This window comes from Arctopsyche grandis, chromosome 6 (assembly GCF_051622035.1).
Source record: "Arctopsyche grandis isolate Sample6627 chromosome 6, ASM5162203v2, whole genome shotgun sequence".
In the NCBI taxonomy this organism is placed as follows: domain Eukaryota; kingdom Metazoa; phylum Arthropoda; class Insecta; order Trichoptera; family Hydropsychidae; genus Arctopsyche; species Arctopsyche grandis.
The window spans coordinates 4,089,430-4,111,175 of NC_135360.1; the positions used below are offsets into that span (position 1 = coordinate 4,089,430).

A 21,746-nucleotide genomic window follows, 5' to 3' on the forward strand; every position below is an offset into this window, starting at 1 on the left:
TCAAAATCCAGCAGATTGGAGATTGTTTATAGATGCGTCAAAACTCAGTCTAAAAGCGGTCCTTCTACACAATACCAACGTACTGCCATCAATTCCAATTGCTCGTGGTTTTAATGTGAAGGAGACGAATGAAAATATAGAGAATCTGTTAAAACAAATAAACTATAAAAAATATCAGTGGCAGATTTAAAGATTGTTGGTGTATTGCTCGGATTAAAGCAAGCAAGGCTACACAAAATATTGTTGATATTTGTGCGAGTGGGATAGCCAGGCTAGAAATTTGCACTACAACACAAAAGATTAGCTTATCCGAAAATCACTAGAACCGGGAACTAAAAACGTTAAAAATTTATCATTGGTCAAATCCAGTGATATTCTAATGCCACCCCTTCACATTGAGCTCAGAATAGTTAAAAATAACTATCGATATATAGTCTATCGAAATATAAGGCTGGAGATGTTGTCATAGATAATGAAAGAGTTTAACGTGATGTGTGATAAAGTTAAAGTGACAATCTATCGTACTCGCCATGAAGACCATTCCAAATTATATGAGATGCATGGCAGTCTTGTTGTCTGTAAAAACGCGAATGAGCTGATGGCAGCCCTTATTATTACTCACAATCCAGCGGATTGGAGATTGTTTATAGATGCGTCAAAACTCAGTCTAAAAGCGGTCCAGGTACCTGCACATTTATTTTCTGAATAAAGATACTTCGGAAGATGACGTCAAACGTTTTATAAATAAAAACGGTGTGACGTCAGATTTGCTTTCACATAACCATGAAATGTTGCTGAATTCAGCATTCTGACCGATTGATCAAGACCAACTGAACGATATAATAACTATCGATATATAGTCTATCGAAATATAAGGCTGGAGATGTGGTCATAGAAAGTGAAAGAGTTTAACGTGATGTGTGATAAAGTAAATGTGACAATCTATCGTACTCGCCATGAAGACCATTCCAAATTTTATGAAATGCATGGCAGTCTTGTTGTTTGTAAAAACGCGAATGAGCTGATGGCAGCCCTTAATATTACTCACAATCCAGAGGATTGGAGATTGTTTATAGATGCGTCAAAACTCAGTCTAAAAGCGGTCCTTCTACACAATACCAACGTACTGCCATCAATTCCAATTGCTCGTGGTTTTAATGTGAAGGAGACGAATGAAAATATAAAGATACTTCGGAAGATGACGTCAAACGTTTTATAAATAAAAACGGTCTGACGTCAGATTTGCTTTCACATAACCATGAAATGTTGCTGAATTCAGCATTCTGACCGATTGATCAAGACCAACTGAACGATATAATAACTATCGATATATAGTCTATCGAAATATAAGGCTGGAGATGTGGTCATAGAAAGTGAAAGAGTTTAACGTGATGTGTGATAAAGTTAAAGTGACAATCTATCGTACTCGCCATGAAGACCATTCCAAATTTTATGAAATGCATGGCAGTCTTGTTGTCTGTAAAAACGCGAATGAGCTGATGGCAGCCCTTAATATTACTCACAATCCAGAGGATTGGAGATTGTTTATAGATGCGTCAAAACTCAGTCTAAAAGCGGTCCAGGTATCTGCACATTTATTTTCTGAATAAAGATACTTCGGAAGATGACGTCAAACGTTTTATAAATAAAAACGGTGTGACGTCAGATTTGCTTTCACATAACCATGAAATGTTGCTGAATTCAGCATTCTGACCGATTGATCAAGACCAACTGAACGATATAATAACTATCGATATATAGTCTATCGAAATATAAGGCTGGAGATGTGGTCATAGAAAGTGAAAGAGTTTAACGTGATGTGTGATAAAGTAAATGTGACAATCTATCGTACTCGCCATGAAGACCATTCCAAATTTTATGAAATGCATGGCAGTCTTGTTGTCTGTAAAAACGCGAATGAGCTGATGGCAGCACTTAATATTACTCACAATCCAGCGGATTGGAGATTGTTTATAGATGCGTCAAAACTCAGTCTAAAAGCGGTCCAGGTATCTGCACATTTATTTTCTGAATAAAGATACTTCGGAAGATGACGTCAAACGTTTTATAAATAAAAACGGTGTGACGTCAGATTTGCTTTCACATAACCATGAAATGTTGCTGAATTCAGCATTCTGACCGATTGATCAAGACCAACTGAACGATATAATAACTATCGATATATAGTCTATCGAAATATAAGGCTGGAGATGTGGTCATAGAAAGTGAAAGAGTTTAACGTGATGTGTGATAAAGTAAATGTGACAATCTATCGTACTCGCCATGAAGACCATTCCAAATTTTATGAAATGCATGGCAGTCTTGTTGTCTGTTAAAACGCGAATGAGCTGATGGCAGCACTTAATATTACTCACAATCCAGCGGATTGGAGATTGTTTATAGATGCGTCAAAACTCAGTCTAAAAGCGGTCCAGGTATCTGCACATTTATTTTCTGAATAAAGATACTTCGGAAGATGACGTCAAACGTTTTATAAATAAAAACGGTGTGACGTCAGATTTGCTTTCACATAACCATGAAATGTTGCTGAATTCAGCATTCTGACCGATTGATCAAGACCAACTGAACGATATAATAACTATCGATATATAGTCTATCGAAATATAAGGCTGGAGATGTGGTCATAGAAAGTGAAAGAGTTTAACGTGATGTGTGATAAAGTAAATGTGACAATCTATCGTACTCGCCATGAAGACCATTCCAAATTTTATGAAATGCATGGCAGTCTTGTTGTCTGTAAAAACGCGAATGAGCTGATGGCAGCACTTAATATTACTCACAATCCAGCGGATTGGAGATTGTTTATAGATGCGTCAAAACTCAGTCTAAAAGCGGTCCAGGTATCTGCACATTTATTTTCTGAATAAAGATACTTCGGAAGATGACGTCAAACGTTTTATAAATAAAAACGGTGTGACGTCAGATTTGCTTTCACATAACCATGAAATGTTGCTGAATTCAGCATTCTGACCGATTGATCAAGACCAACTGAACGATATAATAACTATCGATATATAGTCTATCGAAATATAAGGCTGTAGATGTTGTCATAGACAATGAAAGAGTTTAACGTGATGTGTGATAAAGTTAAAGTGACAATCTATCGTACTCGCCATGAAGACCATTCCAAATTTTATGAGATGCATGGCAGTCTTGTTGTCTGTAAAAACGCGAATGAGCTGATGGCAGCCCTTAATATTACTCAAAATCCAGCGGATTGGAGATTGTTTATAGATGCGTCAAAACTCAGTCTAAAAGCGGTCCTTCTACACAATACCAACGTACTGCCATCAATTCCAATTGCTCGTGGTTTTAATGTGAAGGAGACGAATTAAAATATAGAGAATCTGTTAAAACAAATAAACTATAAAAAATATCAGTGGCAGATTTAAAGATTGTTGGTGTATTGCTCGGATTAAAGCAAGCAAGGCTACACAAAATATTGTTGATATTTGTGCGAGTGGGATAGCCAGGCTAGAAATTTGCACTACAACACAAAAGATTAGCTTATCCGAAAATCACTAGAACCGGGAACTAAAAACGTTAAAAATTTATCATTGGTCAAATCCAGTGATATTCTAATGCCACCCCTTCACATTGAGCTCAGAATAGTTAAAAATAACTATCGATATATAGTCTATCGAAATATAAGGCTGGAGATGTTGTCATAGATAATGAAAGAGTTTAACGTGATGTGTGATAAAGTTAAAGTGACAATCTATCGTACTCGCCATGAAGACCATTCCAAATTATATGAGATGCATGGCAGTCTTGTTGTCTGTAAAAACGCGAATGAGCTGATGGCAGCCCTTAATATTACTCACAATCCAGCGGATTGGAGATTGTTTATAGATGCGTCAAAACTCAGTCTAAAAGCGGTCCAGGTACCTGCACATTTATTTTCTGAATAAAGATACTTCGGAAGATGACGTCAAACGTTTTATAAATAAAAACGGTGTGACGTCAGATTTGCTTTCACATAACCATGAAATGTTGCTGAATTCAGCATTCTGACCGATTGATCAAGACCAACTGAACGATATAATAACTATCGATATATAGTCTATCGAAATATAAGGCTGTAGATGTTGTCATAGACAATGAAAGAGTTTAACGTGATGTGTGATAAAGTTAAAGTCACAATCTATCGTACTCGCCATGAAGACCATTCCAAATTTTATGAGATGCATGGCAGTCTTGTTGCTGAATTCAGCATGCTGACTGATATTTAATATATAGTTAAATGCTGTGTCTCCATAAGATACAGCATTTAAATATATAGAACTTCAAGACCTAGAAAAATACTGGAACACATTATGTTCGCTGTCATATTTTATTTCGGGGAGCATTCTATTCCGACACTTCTTCATAGCCATTTCACTGTGTAATGTTTCAGTTTTGAGACAGTTTCCACTCAGATAAAGCAAGCTGGTTAGAGTTGAAAAGTTTAACTCTCATGTCACCGTAAGTGGCGGATTCAGTCACAAACAAATCATTTACTTGCACGCAGCTTGGCTTAATGGTAGCGTATATATTTAGCACCACTACGATCACTGGTTCGATTCGCTAATAAACTGCTGGTTAGATTTGGGGGTTTTGTGACTCCAAATCGATCGTTTCTCTATAAGAGTTTGCCGATTTTATCTGATCATTGTTGAAACGGTTCCTGAAAATTGGTAATAGATCATTTCCTGTTGTCACAAAAATCTATGTGTATAATTTGTAGAAATTATGCACAGAAATCTGAAATCTATAATTTCGCGTTTATTATGTGTATAAAATTGTAATAATAATTGTGCACAAAAATCTAAAAATAATCCATAGATGTCTCTATGATTATTATTTCTGTACTTAATTATTTATTGTATTTCTACGTATTCTGATTGTATTCTATGTATTATTGTATTCTGACCGTTCTTGTACACTTGTCGCATTGGAGCGATCTATAATGACGAGTGTACATTGATTGATTGTAATAATAAAATAAAATAATAAAATTTACAAGTACATCATTTCGAAACGAATCAAGGACGTCTTAAGTTTTTAATAATTTATTGCTGATCGTTTGTACGGTGATTTGGGAACTTCCTCTTCCTTAATTGCATGTACATACATGCATTGCGCTTTGTTTTGTACCGGAAGGTTTGTGGTTTTTTAAATAAAGCAGTAATGTGCGGTTTTTCTATTGCAAAATAGCTGGACAACTGTCTTGTTGTCCGACAAAAGGGTCTTTCAGAATGTTTTCGTCGAGGGAGGTGGTGGCCTCACGTTGAGGCCTTTATTGGTCGACTTCATTGACTTTTAAAATAGGCCAATAGATATTAGACGTGGGCTTATGCAATTAAAGAATAAGACCTCTCCGATTTCGTGTGACGAGAGTGGTGGCGGTTAAATCTGTGGCGAGATTTAATCTATAAAATACTACATAACACTAAGACAGTCTCGGGACAGTGGCGAATATGTGCCGCCGCTTAACAAAAGCACAGCCCGGGCTTGCAGGACCCGTATCTCCACCTAATCGTGAGAAGGTAACTCCAGAAACAAATCCCTGTCAATGGGCAGCAGCATCGACAAGTTAAAGAAATTCAAAAGAACTACTGCGATGCAGAAGGTAAGGGAGAAACCACTGCACTAAACAAACACTCCCCTACTGCAGGTCATCAGCTGCAGTAGTACAGAGTTGTGGCGATGTATGGCGTATCATATAGCTCAGTCCACCTTCTGACAATCGCGGGCAGCAGTTGAATGACGACTCCACTGGCCGCGACACTGAGATGAGGAAATCAACGGAAAACTACCTCATTATCTTTTCCCGGGACGATTAGAAGTACCCATCAAAACTTCTTTAATATGGTCGAGAAAATTAAAAACGGCCCCGCTTCCCGGCGGCACTTCAATGTGCCAGGGGTGCTAAGAATCTCCGGCTCGACATTGAGGAAAATTGGTACATGGAACGTAAGAAGCTTGTGTGTAGCTGGAAAGTCTCACAATGTTATTAGAGAGATGTGAAGATTGGATCTTAATATGATAGGAATTAGTGAAATGAGATGGCCTAGTTCTGGACAATGTTGTGTTGATGGCTATACAGTTTATTATTCGGGCAATGATGACAGTCGTCACAAAAATGGAATTGGTTTTATCGTGAACGAGAAGGTAATGAGATGCGTGAAAAATTGGCTGCCAATATCTGACCGTGTTGCACTGTTACAAATAAATACGATCTCCTGCGCCTTATAATCCAGGGGAAAATCGTAGGCCAACGCAGTCGGAAAACATCATGGCTAAAGAATCTTCGGCAGTGGAACGGCCTCAGCACCCGAGCACTATTCCGAGCAGCCATTGATAAAGTACGAATGGGACATCTAGTTGCCGACGTTCTAGGAGGACATGGCACATGAAGAAGATTTCGTGTTAAATTCTCATGAAATCACTCAAATAATTTTTCAACTTATCATTGAAACAAAAACCAACCAATTAAAAAAAAAATGGTCGAAATTGACAGCGTTTAAAAAAAACACCCAATTAATTACCAATGGTACCTAAAAATTTCGAAAAGACGAAGTTTTGAAATTAAAAAAGTCATAATATCACGTTTCTGCCGCCAGAGTAGCATAAAAAAAATCGTCTGCTCCAATACTCCGCTTTTGACTACTACAAACTAAGCCAATAACCGTACCGGACGTTGCTCCACGCAAACTATGAAACCGAAACGAAAAAGTAAGCTCAAGCAAGCCCTTGGCCATACCACGGCGTTCACCAAATTTTTACAGTCGAGGAATGGCTAATTAGTCTACTCGTCTTCTTCATTCTCGGCGCCGTTGGTCTGCGGCATCAGCAAAGGTCTATCGCGCACCGTTGCTCCACCGCCAATCTTGAAACCCTCATCGGCGAGCAGGTGTTTCATCGTATGTATTTTGCTATGCGTTTGCAGGGCGTCCTTCCTGTTGAATTTTTTCCCGCAATAGTTGCATAGGAAGGGACGTTCGCCCGTATGCGTCCTCTGGTGCGTGACCATCTGACTCTTCTGCGTGAATCGCTTCTCGCAGAGATCGCACTGGAACGGCTTCTCCCCGGTGTGTATGAGCAAGTGCCGATCCAACGAAATCTTCTTGGTGAATCTAAAATCAAATCACTCATTTGTCATAATAATGTGCACATGTATAAAAACATCGGCATGTGTGTGTTTGTGTGCGCGGCTTACTTTTTGTGGCACGTCGGACACTCGTAGGGCTTGTAGCCGACGTGTATTCTGTAGTGGGTGAAGAGGGAGTGCTTCTCCGTGAAACGTTTGTCGCAGATGTTGCAGGCATGCGGCCTCTCGCCGGTGTGCGTCTTCACGTGTGATAAATATTTGCTCGGTGCGGCAAACACTTTCGGACAGTGACCGCAGGCCACCAACTTCTCGCCGGTGTGCAGTCGCAGGTGCATCGACAAACCGCTCTTCTTCGCATACTTCTTGCCACAGACGAAACAAGGAAATCTGTAACACGTCAAATATAATATTGTATACTTTTTATATATAACTGTATAATGGGTCTACCTCACGGGACCGAAAGTGAAAAGCCCGAAAAAGCAAATATTGGAAGGCAAAGATCGAAAATCGAAAGATCTTAAGTCGAAAGATCAAAAAAAAAGGGTGCATGGTAAACGGTACTATGTATATATAATATATGAGTGGCATGCGGTGAAATTATTCCTCTTTTTGTCATACAGCCTTGTTTAATGTGCGCGCGCAGGATACGGGAGGAAAAGCCTATTCCTCTTGTTCCTGTTGTATCGTGAAGAACACACATTATAAAGGGGTCGAAAAAAATAGTGGAAGAAAAATCAAACAAGAGTAAACTGGCGACGGGTATTCACCAAATTTTATATACATACATATATAACTTGTTATTAAGCTTAAACTTCTAGATATGAAATTTCAGTTCAATAAACTAAAAGGTTTCCGAGAAAAATATAAAAGACCTGGATTCCCTAGAGTAAAAGTACTACATCCAGTTGAGGTAAACATATTTAAAAAATATTAGTGCATAAAATCTGTAATTTCTATTACATATCAAAAAATTTCAGTTCGATTCGTTGAGAGGTTACATTTCAGTAACCAATACTAACAAGTTTCAGTTCACTATGTTTAGAGATTAGGTGATTGGTGCTTGTCAACGATTGGTTTACTAGCGCTGATCATCTGATCTCACATTCGCACCAAAAAGGCCTCAACGTATAAACAAGCTGTATAAAACGACCAATAAGATCTCGCAATCCATTGATCAATGATTTCTCTGTACGGAGTACCAGATGGGTATAAACATTAGGCGATTCTGGTCCATGCTTCATTCGGAGCTGGCAGGCCGACGAAACAATAGCAATAAACAACCTCTACCACTACTGTGCGTTTTCACTCCGACCTCGAAAGCCCCTCTACACGTCCACACTACAATTATAATTGTTCAGACTGTCGATTTGAGGCAACCTATCATGGTAAAAATGAATTTAAAAAAAATAATAGAATTACACCAACCTATCGCTCTTAGCCACTGCCTTTTTCTTAGAACTTTTCTCATCAGAAGCCTCGTATTTGAAATCCTCCATTCTAATGGAATCATTCTGACTATCGAACTTATCAGTTGCTTCTATACCGTTGCCACACTTCTTGGCATCGTCTTCGGCGAAGTCGGACGTGTAATCATTGTTGGCATCGCCGTTATCGTCATCATCATCCTCATCGTCACTCGAGGACGAGGACGAAGACGACGACGACGACGACGACGAGGAAGAACTAGAAGAGTTTGACGAGACAGAATGAGATCTAGCATCATCTTCAGGTACGTAATCTTCACAGTCTTGAGCGTCAAAATCTATTTCTATGCTATACGAAGATTTTTCTATAGAGTTGAATACTTTTTTTTCTGCGTCCGACGTCGGTATCATAGCCGACTGTTGCTGTTGAAGAAATAAAACAATTATTCAATGTATAACATACTATTAAAAATTGATTAGGAATGTTACCTTGATAGAAAATTTCTTTTGAGCCTCGTCGACGTGACCGTCTTTTGCATTTTTTACGTCGGAATAAATCGGCCGACCGTCGAGTCCGCAAATGAGCGGTTTGATTTCGCACTTCTCCAACTCCTCGTCTCCGGCGTTGAGCAGTCCGCTGAGCGTGTGAGTCTTCCTATGGGCTATGAGAGCGTCCTTCCTCTGGAAGGCTTTGCCGCAAAAGTCGCACAGGAACGGCTTCTCTCCGGTGTGGATTCTACCGTGCGCCTGCATCTGACTCTTCTGCGTGAACTTCTTGCCGCACACATCGCAAGCGAAAGGCTTCTCCCCGCTGTGGATCAGAATGTGACGATCCAGCGACACTTTCTTACTGAATTTCTTTGCGCAAATTTTACACGCGAACGACTTACCTAGAATACAATTGCAGATTAAACGAATGGCTAGAGAACGCTATTGTGTTCATTTTTCATAGAGCAGCAGTCTTCAAACTTCGGATCGAATTTTAAAGTAAGTAATGGGTGCGTATAACAGACTTGTCTGCAATTGACAATTAGCTCATCGAATCAGTTTCTAAGAAACGAAAAACCTGTCTACAAACAGATAAGGAAATATTTTGTTCACAACACAATCGTTCATTTGATTCTAGTTGCATTCGTTACGGTGTTTCAAAGAAACAAAATATTATCAAAAAATTGACTGGAAATTATAATCACGATACTATTTTTTTTTTATTAAGAAATATTATTCCAAAATTGTACATTTGTCTGACAGAACATACACGGGATCTAAAATCACAACTTTCACTTACCGGATTAAAAACCAATCAATCGTTACTAAGTTTGACCCACTAAATTGGAATATGACAATGATTTTTGTTGGTTTGACCTCGTTTATGAGATGTGAGCGTTTAAAAAAATGCGCAATTTTTAAAGATTTTTAGCTTTTGCAGTCTTTAACTCAAAATCTAGTATTGCTATGCCAAAAGTGAGTATTGTAATCAATAGTCACATGTTTTTTCTACTTTTTTTTTGCTTTAAAATACGTATAATTAATTGATTAAAATACGTATAAAAATCGATTGGTGTCATCGTTTAAAAAAAGTGATTTTTTGTTGTTCAGTGCAAATGCCGTTACCAGAGATTGTAACGGGAATTAATTGAATTTTTAATGATTTTACTTTGTGATAAAAATATTTTTCAAGGAATTTGCTTACTGCTCAAGTTGAAGAACCGCTGATCTACATATATGATGATTGTTGCAAATTAAAACAATAATGAATATCAATTACAAGTACCTTCTAAGTGTAATTTATAATGACTAGCTAACGTATGCTTCTCAGTATACTTTCTATCACAGATATCGCACTGGAAAGGTTTCTCTCCGGTGTGCGTCTTCAGATGCGACATCAGCTTACTCTGAACGGCGAAGACTTTATCGCACATCGTGCAGTTGAACAGCTTATCGCCAGTGTGCATTTTTATGTGCGACACCAGAGTCGACTTCCTATTGAACTTTTTGCCGCAGAATTCGCACGGGAACAAATCCACACCCGTGTGGATCTTCAAATGTGCCTGATAGCCCGACTTCTGGATGAACTTCTTGCCGCAGTACTGACAGCAGTACAAATACTCGCCCGTGTGGATTCTCACGTGTTTGATCAGGGTGCTCCGATCGGCGAATCGTTTCTCGCAGTACTCGCAAGGGTATGGTCTCTCGCCCGTGTGGATCTTCAGATGAGAGGTCAGCTTGCTCTGGACGGAGAATTTTTTTTCGCAGTACTCGCACGAGAAGAGGTCCTCACCGGTGTGCATTCGGATGTGCAGCTTTAGAGCATTCTTTTGGGTATACTTCTTATCACAGACGTTGCATGACCACACGTTCGACTCCGTACAATGCTGAGGATCCAAGTCGTACTTTTTCCGTCGCTTTTGCTTCTTGGACTTCTTCTCTTTTTTGGTTAGATTATCTCTGTCGGGTGTTGCTTCGAGTACGTCCTCAGTTTTGACCATTTCGAAGTTCAGCTCCATATTTGGTCGTTCGCTGTCGCTTTTGACTTCTTCTTCGGGGACCTTTTTAGGCCGACCCCTCTTCTTTGCGCACTTCTTAACTTTTCGATTTGATTTAACTTCATTGTGTGGATCTTTTGTCGACGAGGCGTTCAATTTGTTCCGTTTCAAAGCTGCAATGCTTAAAGTTTCGTCTTCCGAAGACAATTCCTCCTTTACTATGAAGTCTCTTAGCAAATCTTTGACGTCCATCCTGTCTTTGCTATCGACAGAAGTCATCATGAAATTTTACTGAAACAATATACCATTATTTTATTTCAAGCAAATGAATTATATTATTTATACATATATATTATTATTTATTTAATTTATTATTTATAATAATAATAACAATAAAATGACCAGTGTGACCTGACAGGTTGCCCCAAAGCGTCACACCAGTTTTACAAAACAAAAGAAAGAAAATAACAAATAAAAACAATAAAAACTTCAATCATTCATCTCATTCAAATAGTCTCGTGTTGAGTCTCAAGAAACTAACCAGCTCATCAACATGAAAATTGAACAGGCCCAAATGCCCATTAATCACATTAAGGAACCGGATAGCCTTTACAAGAGACGAGTTATTGAAAGCAGACGTTTTCGCAGAAATAGGTTGGAAAAGTAAATGATAACGCATAGGTCTACTGCATTCAGACGCCGAAAATTTAAATTCCAATAAAATCGAAGGGTTGTCAATTCTTCCCTTTAATACTCCAAAGAAATATTTGGAAATGGCAATAATTCTTCTCGAAGATAGTGAGTCAAAGCCTAGCATACCTTGTAAAAAGGCAGTGGGAAATAAATATATTTCTTCATATAAAGACACCTAAGAAATTTTTTTTTAACTCTTTCTATCAAGAGAGAGAATTTAATTTCAGTGGATATGAATTTAGATGATAGATTTATATTATTTTACATACATATGTATATGCCAGGAAGTGATAAACTTACATTTTTAGAGCATTTTTTTTTTATATAAATCATCAAATTTCGAGATGCTTAGAAAGTTGTGGACAAATTTGCAGCACTTTTATACGAATCAGCGAAATTCGAGATTCTTAAAACTCGAAAATGGCGAAAAAGAGATAAAGGTGGACAATTTTTTGGAACCATTTCAATGAAAATCAGATAAATTATCAAATTCCGATCGACCTAGAATCACAAATTAAGGTCCAACCAGCAGCAACTAGTCGGACTCGAAGCCGTGACCACTATGTTCGAAATCATATATGCTAACCATTAGTCCACGCTGCTGGTTTTATACTAAAGATATAAATTCAAGGTCAAAATGTTTATATTACAACAATTGTGAATGATATTACAAATATAGGCAAAAAAAATATTATTAAACAATGCTCAAAAAAGAACAGCAACAGATTTTACTTATTTTATTATACATCAATTAATCAAGCACACTCATCTAACAGATTGCTCCAAAGCGACGAATGTGCTAAAAAGATTAAGAAAGGAAAAAAGTACATGAAAATACAAGTAAAAATACATAAATAGAAAAGAAAAATAATAAACAAGACATAAAAACTCTTAGCTGATTAAACTAACTCAACAGTTCTAATTTGTCGCGACATCCGTAACCTAGGAAGTGGTGCAGAAAATGACGAGAGATGTGACAAATGTCAATGGCACCATCCAGTGAATTTAAGAAACGGAGGCCACGAGGAATGAGAGAATTGCTATAAGCCACAGTTCTAGGCAGAGGAGTGTGAAAAAGGGGGCGATGGCGGGTTCATATCAAACTCTCTGGAGCATGAAGGCCCAACTCAGCCAGAATAGACGGACAGGAGATAAAACCTCTAAATATGGAAAACAAGAACTTGGTGAGGGCAACACTCCTCATGTGTTCAAGAGAGGTGTAGCCGACCATACCCATGACGACTTGTGAAGGAAATAAATATGGGTAAATCCCATATAAATAAAGCAGCCCAAAAAAGGGTCTTTGGATAAGTTCAAGTTTGATTTGGTTGAAGGACTCCAGATGATAGAGGCATATTCCAAGATACTCCTAACTAAAGCATTGTACAGCAGCCTCAGAACAGTGGGATTATGGAAGTGTCGAGGATTGCGAAAAACAAGCCCAAGCATTTCTCCAAGGCAGAGAGCAACACACAGAGTCAATATGATCAGAGAACTTTAGGTCACTCTGAAAGATATAGATCAATGTTCAATTTAAAAGTCAATGTGTCTTCAACAGTCTTTAACCGTTTGCCCGCGGCCGTCTTCTATGGAAGCTTTGGGCGACAAGTCTGTAGCGCTGCTGTCTTCCATAGAATTTCTGAACTTTGCACGGGATTTTGAGCCTTATATGCGCCTATTTCAACTGTTTTAAGGTTCAAAATTGGTTGAATATATTACTGAGAGTTGAATGCCATCTATTCAATTTGCTTAAAATGAATATATACCAGTCAAAAATTAGTTTTTGTGGAACCATACTGAAACCTCGTTCATGTGACGTCACGTCTTCATACAATTATGAAGAATGATTATTTGACAATTAATCCAAAACTACGATATATATTATGTATTTTTTATTGTTTAAAATAATACTTTATGTGTTAATTAACATATCTGGTTACTTGAGTAAATATTAAAATCTGTATTTAAGGTCGAAAACTCGATTGCCAAATTCGCGAAAAAGGTGCCGCCGCGTACAGGGCTTGTTCGCTATATTTACTGCCGCGGGCAAAGGGTTAAATGTGAGGGGTTGTGACTATTGAATAAAGTTTTTCTTTGGGGAAATTGTACAATCCGTTAAAACTTGAGGTATTTCAATATTTCCTGTCTCAACAACAGACATCAGTGCGAAATGAGTTTTTATTCCTAGAAGAAATAATAGCATGCATACATTTGCGCGCGAATCGAATTTGAGGTTATGACGTTTGTTTACATGTACATTCAGCGCAACTGATACCGACAAAGGCGACGGCAGTCACGGTCTAACTTTCGCCACTTCCGGTCGAAACGTTTGGTAAATCGATTGCTCGCCGTCGTCACGAAGTCTCACCTGAAATTCCTACGCTTCTCGGCCGCCATTTGTGGTCCGAATCTCGCGTTTGCGAACAAGAAAGCGGCCGACAGCAACACCGAGCAAATCCAAAATGGACGATCGTCGTCGTCGCAGTGTACGCATCTCAACATGCGGCGCGCGCCACGCTACGCCACACACTTTTACAATCCAATTTTAAATCTGAAAATTAGTTCTGTAATAAAATTCTCGCTTTTACGACGCCAACCGTGAATCTAATATATAATTTCGAAAAAGACTTTGTATGTGAGAATGTAATGTTGGTTGGTAACATCTAGAGGTGCTAGCATGCGGTCTACCTTAGCATGCGATCTACCTTTGAATCGCAGTCGACTATTTTTACTTACCTCTTCTTATTTAGCCGACTATTTAATTTAACCAGTAGCGTGGTCTAGTGGTGAATATTGAATTATCTCGTACTTGATGTTACGAGTTCGATTCCCGCTGTCTCGCTATTGGCCAGACCTTGGTTTGTCAAGGTCGATCGTTTCTTATCAGAATTTGCCAATTTTTCTGATTTTCATTGAAACGATACCTGTAAAATTGGCGTTTCCTTCCCAATTTTCTGTTGCGAACCTTAAATTATTGTTATATCTTAGGTTTCGCCATATTGCTCACCATAGATGTCTCTGTGGTTGTTTATCGAATATAAAATTCGTATTGTTACATGAAAGTTATTCATCGTTATTTATCGTATTAATACGATGTTTGTAATATTCTGACGATAGATGTCAGATATTGTTTAGATTTACATGTATCTATGTAATAATTATGTGGACCAGGAAGGCGCATTTGGGGTTTACCTGTTAAGCCTTCCTGGTATATTTGTATATATGTTTGTAAAATAAAAATAAAATAAAATCATTGTGTCTTAGTTTTGTACTCAACTACCTGCAAAATGAAAAGCTCGGCAACGCCACTCACGCCGAAATATCCCCATTCCATTATAAGTCATTAGATATTACTAGGTTAAAACCTAACTTTTAACACCTACATACTGTGGCGGCTCGCTATATGACATGGTCGAGTTCGGTCACCTTCCTGCGAGTTGGGAGCAAACTCAACCGTGTTCAGAGTCGCTACCGCACTCCGTCTCTGGCTTCCATAATAAAAGCACGTGCATCAACATGCCAGTCGTCTCATTCGTTCATCCCCTATACTGATGGCCCCAATATCGAGCCACGCAGCCTCGATTAACTCAGCATGCCGCTCATCCCAGCCTCGCTGAACCAGACGGGAAAGCTTCCGCCCGCCTTTGACGCAGCACAACAACAACAAGCGAGCAGACAACGGCTACCTACCTACAACTAGCGAGTCCAGCCACGACGTCAACGTCAGCGCCGCAGTGAACGAGCCGCCACTGCATATAAATGGGGGAGCGAGTGAGATGGCGATCTTGAAAGCTGGAGGCGGAGTCATGCACGATCCAGTACACATAGAACGGCCACCCAGCACCACAACATTCATCACACGACACACACCATCATTCTTCTCATCAGGCCCCGCCCGCCCCCACGAGCGTCCTCACGCCGAGACGGGTGGCAGATGCTACAACACCTCCTCGATTTCTTGTACAACAATTATTCAAACTATGGGGGATGAACGAATGAGACGATTGGCATGTTGAATGCACGTGTTTTAATTATGACCGCTGAAGGCAGAGTGAGTAGCTAGCTCCGAACACAATCGAGTTGGTCCCCACTCGCAGGAAGGTGACCAAACTCGACCATGTCGTATAGCGAGCCGCCACAAAACAATAAAAACAACTTCAAACAAACACAACAGTGTTTCGTTAGGCTGGGATACGGTCAACATCACCTACCCCCGCCTACAGTAGAAACTCTGAACGCGGCCGAGTTGGTCCCAACTCGCAGGAAGGTGACCGAACTCGACCATGTCATATAGCGAGCCGCCACAAGTCCAAAAAATCAGTGCATACTACTTACTGTAGATCTAAAGTCGTATGTCCAGACAGGGGAACTATTATCCTTTTTCATCTCCTATTCAACAATATCATAGGGTTATAATTTTTTAATGTAAATTTCAATGACTGTAGTGATTCCCTTGTCTAAAAATGGCAACTGACTACTTGCATTGATGTATAATACACTAGATCTGCCCTCACGTCTTATACTGGTCTCCCTTTTGGCGCATGCAAAATACATGGCGCATGCACAGTTTCTCTTAGTAGGTAGGTAGGTACCGCTGCGTCGTAGGGAAAAAAACCCAAGTTCCCCGCTAGTTAAACCCCCCGCACCCCTCAGTTAGTGAAGACAAGATCTCCGACCAAAATCACACGTCAGGGCCCATCTTGTGTATTATACATCAATGGACTACTTTCCTATGTGACATAGCTATACATTGTGTAATTTAGACCAAATATTGCGAAGAAATACATACTTCAGAGAAACGCAAAACATTGATTATTGTAATATTCATTTCTCTCTAGTTTTGTATGATGGAGTGCAGACTTTGCCTTCGTTCTGTTCCAGCTGAGCTTTCTATGTCTATTTATGACGATCCTCATCCACTGGCTCAAGACATTTGGACCTGTTGTCGGCTGCAGGTCGATTATGATTTCGGTTACTTTTAACCTACATGTCATCCCATTGCTATTGTCTCATTATTTCATTTACAGGTTGAGAAAAGTGACAGACTCCCAGACACGGTTTGTGTTTCATGCAACAGTAATCTAGAATCGCTCATCAGGTTTCAAAACGTTTGTCTCCAAAGCGACAAAACGTCGAAACTGAAGTTGAATGAATGTTTGCATATCAAGCCTGAAGAAACGTTACTGGATGATTTAATATGGGAAAATGAGCCGGGTGTGAATTTGTCTTCAAATGTTTGTATTTTACCTCTATGTGAACGGGAATCGAGTGCCTTAGAACGGAACGATTCCGAGCAAAGCGTTCACCCAATTGCAAATATGAATTTATCGGTAAAAGGGCTTCGCCCTACTGTTAAAATATTACTGAAGTTTAACATTTTATAACATAAGTTTTATTTTACAGATGCATGGAGGAAAAGTTACATTACCGAAAACTTCTGATAAAATATGTTTCACCGTTTCTGGACCTAGTCATGGAATTGATTTACAAAATGTCTCTAATCGCGTATCTAAATCAGAAGTGAACCAAAAAAATTGTGCACCATTCAAGTGTGAAATTTGTTTAAAATTGTTTACTCTTAAATATAACCTTCGTAAACATTTGAAATCCCACACTGGAGAAAAAAAGCCATACAAGTGTGAGATTTGCCTTAAATCATTTTCTTCAAAACATTACGTTTCAGTACACGAGAGATCTCACACCGGGATAAAACCATACACATGTGACATTTGCTTGGAGTCATTTACTGCAAAATATAGTCTTGTCAAGCATTTAAAATCTCATACTGGGATAAAACCGTATAAATGTGATATTTGTTTGAAATCATTTGTTGAAAAATTTCAGCTCGTCTCGCATAAAAGAACTCATACTGGAGAAAAACCATACAAATGTGACGTTTGTCTAAAGTCATTTGATACGAATTATTACCTCATGATACATCGTAGATCTCATACTGGGGAAAAATTGCATGCATGTGACATTTGTTCAAAATCATTTGCTACAAAGTCTGGTCTTGTGAAACATAAACTATCTCACAGTGAGAAAAAGTACAAGTGTGATATTTGTTTTAAATCATTCACACAAAAATCTTATCTTGTGAGACATATAAAGTACCATACTGAGGTGAAGCCGTACAAATGTGATATTTGTTTAAAATTATTTGCACAAAAATATTCCCTTGTGAGACATGAAAGACATCATACTGAAGAAAATCTGCACAAATGCGATATTTGTTTAAAATTATTTACACAACAATCTTACCTTGTGAGACATATGAGATATCATACTGAGGTAAAACCATATAAATGTGATATTTGTTTTAAATTATTTCCACAAAAATATTCCCTTGTGAGACATGAAAGATGTCACACTGAAGAAAATCTATACAAATGTGATGTTTGTTTTAAATTATTTGCACAAAAACCTTACCTTGTGAGACATATGAGTCGCCATTCTGTTGTAAACCAGTTCAAATGTGATATTTGTTTAAAATTATTCACACAAAAGTCTTACCTTGTGAGACATATGAGTCGCCATTCTGGAAAAAACTGTTTCAAATAAGATATTTACTCAAAATCATTTGGTAGCAAATCTAACTTTCTAATACAAAAATGTTATACTGAAAAAAAGCTATACAAAAGATCTCATACTTATCAAAGATCGTACAAGTGTGATATTTGTTGAAAAATCAATCTTGAAGCATGAAAAATCTCATGCCTCAAAAAGAAAGGTGTAGCCTCGTTAAAATTATTTGTTGATAACTTTTACTCTTATGATGGTGCATTCGATAGTACATTCATTAAAATTTCATTGCACTTTGAGTGAAATTTTTGATAGAAGTAACATTCCGTAAACTCTTCTTACAACTCTTGTTGTAAAACTTTTTCGTAGAAGAACTTTTTTTTAAACATGAAGAATCCCATGATTTGTACCCAATAGAACTTTTATGGGACGGATTGGACAGACGCGCCACAATCTATCTCTCTATAAACATTAATCAATTTCGGAATCATCTCCAGAAAAGCTGGAATTCCATATCTCTAACCGCAATTTAAAATTTGATAAATAGAATTCCGAGATTGTGATCAGCAGATACCGGAATCAAAGGTGGATTTTTTAACGTAAGTTCAGTTTGACGTTTTTATGTTTAAGAATTGTTGTAATATCTTGACTTATTTTCATAAATATGTAATTTTTAAACAGCTGCATTTTTTTAAATTTACCAAAATTGTATAAAATATTCTCAAAAAACACTTAAGCAGTGTATGTATCACATATCCTTTGTACATTTGCTTTGAAAGAAAAAGCTTAATTTTGTAAATTTTCTCGTTGGTCATGTATATTAAACTGTTGTTCATTAAATAGCGTTTTTATTTTAAAAGTTACAAATAGTGGAAACATTATTAGTTAGCCATTTTGAAGCCATTGGTCAGTTGGGTTTTAATGTTAAATAAGAATCCTATGATAACTGGTTATTTATTATTCCCTTAATGATGCTTAAATTCACTATTAACTAATAGCAATATATCAATTGAAGTAAATGTATTGTTTTAATCTCTAGCCCTAGTGGCCAACGATTAGTGTTTCCCCTAACAACCAGTTGCGTATATTCAGAACGCCGTTCTTCGTATGCACCTCACTATCTCAATGGGGCCGTCCACACCAACGATATTACTTGCAATATGTTCCATATCCAGTTCCCATATTGCAACTTGTGGTAAGTAATATCGTTGGTGTGAACGCAGCCAATGTCTATTAAATTTAGTTACTTGTTTAGTAGTGTAGGAATCTCGTCATAGTCATCGTCATCGAAACATTCGAGAATATTCCGCAACAACAAACCACATTCCTTGCGGAACTCACATTCATCAAAGCAGTTACTGCGACGCAGAATACATTCCCGAAAACCAGACGTCGCACACCTGCAACCATTATATTAAACTCAAGCGGAACGCCCCTACCAGTCGAGTGGAACCAAAACGGTCGAAACACGCCGCCACCATTAAAATACATCGAGCGGAGCGGCGCCAATCGTTCCAGAAAATTCTACGCCTCGACAAAAGCAAATTCCTCTCGTACGCATCAACAACTAAATGCTCGTACGCATCAACAACCAAATGCACGTACGCATCAACAACCACTTCCACCAAGCATTCCAGAAACACTAAAAAAGGAGGTACAACCCAAACAACGCCAGTCGACCCACAGCAGCAAGCGTCGACATACAGCTCCTGACCAGCCACCACTACACTACGCGGACTTGGAAGATCAACCAGCCGGACGAGCCAGCAACACACTGCCGTATCCAGAGACCTTCCGAACATAGCCGAACAACGAGCCAGCAACACACTGCCGCATCCAGAGACCTTCTGAACATAGCTGAATGCCGAGCCAGCGATACTCTACCATATCCAGAGACCGCTGAACGACATACTTTTGCCCACAAATACCATACCTTTGTACAACCATAGGCAAACAATAAAACTTTATAAAACAAGCACAACAGTGTTTCGTTAGGCCGGGATACGGTCAACACATCGCTACCCCGCCTACAGTAGTGTGGCTTTATTCCTCACTAAAAAACCAATTATAACGCTTCGTTGCGACATCTCGCCTTGGAAAATTAGGTAGTCTCGAAACTGCGCCACTATTCAGTGCAATTGAGGGCATCTTTCCGGGAACCTCAATACGTTCGCTGTTTTTATTTGTATTTATATAATAATAATGGCATTACGAATCTCGAAAAAAAACTTACATATATAACCGGGGCTTCGAATCGGAACTGAACCGAAAACTGGAATAACCGTTTTTTTTTTGCCGGAATGCAAACGAGATGGCATGTAATTCACCTCATGGAGTACAGCGGTCGGTTTACATGCCATCTCGCTTGCACCAACACATTTCGCGTTACAAACGTATACACAACGAAAGCATTTAAATTGCAATTACCGCTTGAGTTAGTACGTTTAGATAAAAAAAAAATATTGAGATAGAAAACCAATCCTTATAAACGTGGTGAAATAAAAAAAATGTCAAATAAATGCAAAATAGCATGGAGAAAAAATCCGTAAAAAAAATATATTTTTGACTTTTAAAATTAGCTAGACAATTAATTATAAGTATTTTAAAGCAATGAAATATCACAATCAATAGGAAAAACATCTGACTATTGATTCCAATACTCATTTTGAGCACAGCAATACTAGATTTTGAGTTAAAGACCGCAAAAGCCAAAAAACAGTAAAAATCGCACATTTTTTAAAACGCTCATATCTCGTAAACAATCACTAACCAACAAAAATCAATATCATATTCGAATTTAGTGGGCCAAACTTAGTAAAGATTGGTTAGTCTCCACTATGGTAATTTTTTTTTGTTGCTCAGTGTAATCAGTCAATTCGCAAATTAAAGTGAAAGTTAGGGTTGGCCCTATTCACATAGGGTTGACCCTATAGACTATTCATATAGGGTCGGTATTTATTCATGACAGTGAGACTGAACTGAACCTGGAGCGAAAGGCGAGGACCAAGGGGGCTGAGAGGAAACGGAGAGAGGGAAGGTTATTAAAAGAATGTTGTTAAGTGGCAAAATTCATCAGGATTTTTTATGGTTCGGTGATTACTAGTCAAATGTGAACCGGTCACAGGACAACCGGTCGCTCTAGATCAGTCACACGTGATCACCCGTCACACTAAAACTGGTCACACCCTAAAACTGATCACGAGAAAACTGGTCACAACCTAAAATCGGTCACGAGAAAACTGGTTGACTAATTTTAGGGTGTGACCAGTTTTCTCGTGACCAGCTTTAGTGTGACGGATGATCACGTGTGACCGATCTATAGCGACCGGTTGTCCTGTGACTGGTTCACATATGACTAGTAGTCCGTTTACCATTTTTTATACTAGGAGCCATAATGCAATATGGCAACACTGACGATTTTCTGGCTGTCAAAATGAAATGATCATTTTTAAATAATATTACTGATCATTTTATAATAATCATCGACCGTTTCATTTTATTACCTTT

At 38.4% G+C, this 21,746-nt stretch overlaps 3 protein-coding genes across 5 annotated transcripts in view; 2 read left to right on the plus strand and 1 right to left on the minus strand.

Moving 5' to 3' along the window:
- Positions 1–21,746, plus strand: part of LOC143913612 (uncharacterized) — a 374,023-nt gene that overhangs the window by 131,537 nt on the left and 220,740 nt on the right. The gene's annotated exons all lie outside the window — the stretch shown is intronic.
- On the minus strand, positions 4,765–14,214 carry LOC143913917 (uncharacterized). Its single transcript, XM_077433974.1, has 6 exons — positions 14,086–14,214; positions 10,313–11,315; positions 9,028–9,428; positions 8,540–8,961; positions 7,223–7,501; positions 4,765–7,139 (listed from the first exon to the last, which is right to left on the minus strand). The coding sequence occupies exons 2-6, from the start codon at positions 11,304–11,306 to the stop codon at positions 6,812–6,814; spliced, it is 2,424 nt and encodes an 807-aa protein (XP_077290100.1). The 5' UTR covers positions 11,307–11,315; positions 14,086–14,214; the 3' UTR covers positions 4,765–6,811.
- Positions 16,452–20,207, plus strand: LOC143912498 (uncharacterized). 2 transcript variants are annotated; one of them, XM_077431768.1, is made up of 3 exons: positions 16,452–16,672; positions 16,745–17,047; positions 17,121–20,207. In XM_077431768.1, exons 1-3 carry the CDS (start codon positions 16,562–16,564, stop codon positions 18,276–18,278), a joined length of 1,572 nt encoding a protein of 523 aa, XP_077287894.1. In that variant the 5' UTR covers positions 16,452–16,561; the 3' UTR covers positions 18,279–20,207. The 2 variants fall into 2 exon arrangements, with proteins under 2 accessions (XP_077287894.1, XP_077287895.1); XM_077431769.1 differs by having other exon boundaries at positions 16,503–16,672; positions 16,745–16,951; positions 17,121–19,071.

Excerpts from the sequence above, each read along its gene's own strand:
- LOC143913917 (XM_077433974.1), bottom strand. The coding sequence starts at position 11,306 with ATGATGACTTCTGTCGATAGCAAAGACAGGATGGACGTCAAAGATTTG. Across the intron at positions 9,429-10,312 it reads TTATAAATTACACTTAGAAG|GTAAGTCGTTCGCGTGTAAA; the intron begins GTACTTGTAATT and ends ATTGTATTCTAG. Across the intron at positions 7,140-7,222 it reads TGTCCGACGTGCCACAAAAA|ATTCACCAAGAAGATTTCGT; the intron begins GTAAGCCGCGCA and ends ATTTGATTTTAG.
- LOC143912498 (XM_077431768.1), top strand. The coding sequence starts at position 16,562 with ATGATGGAGTGCAGACTTTGCCTTCGTTCTGTTCCAGCTGAGCTTTCT. Across the intron at positions 16,673-16,744 it reads GGACCTGTTGTCGGCTGCAG|GTTGAGAAAAGTGACAGACT; the intron begins GTCGATTATGAT and ends TTTCATTTACAG. Across the intron at positions 17,048-17,120 it reads TTGCAAATATGAATTTATCG|ATGCATGGAGGAAAAGTTAC; the intron begins GTAAAAGGGCTT and ends TTTATTTTACAG.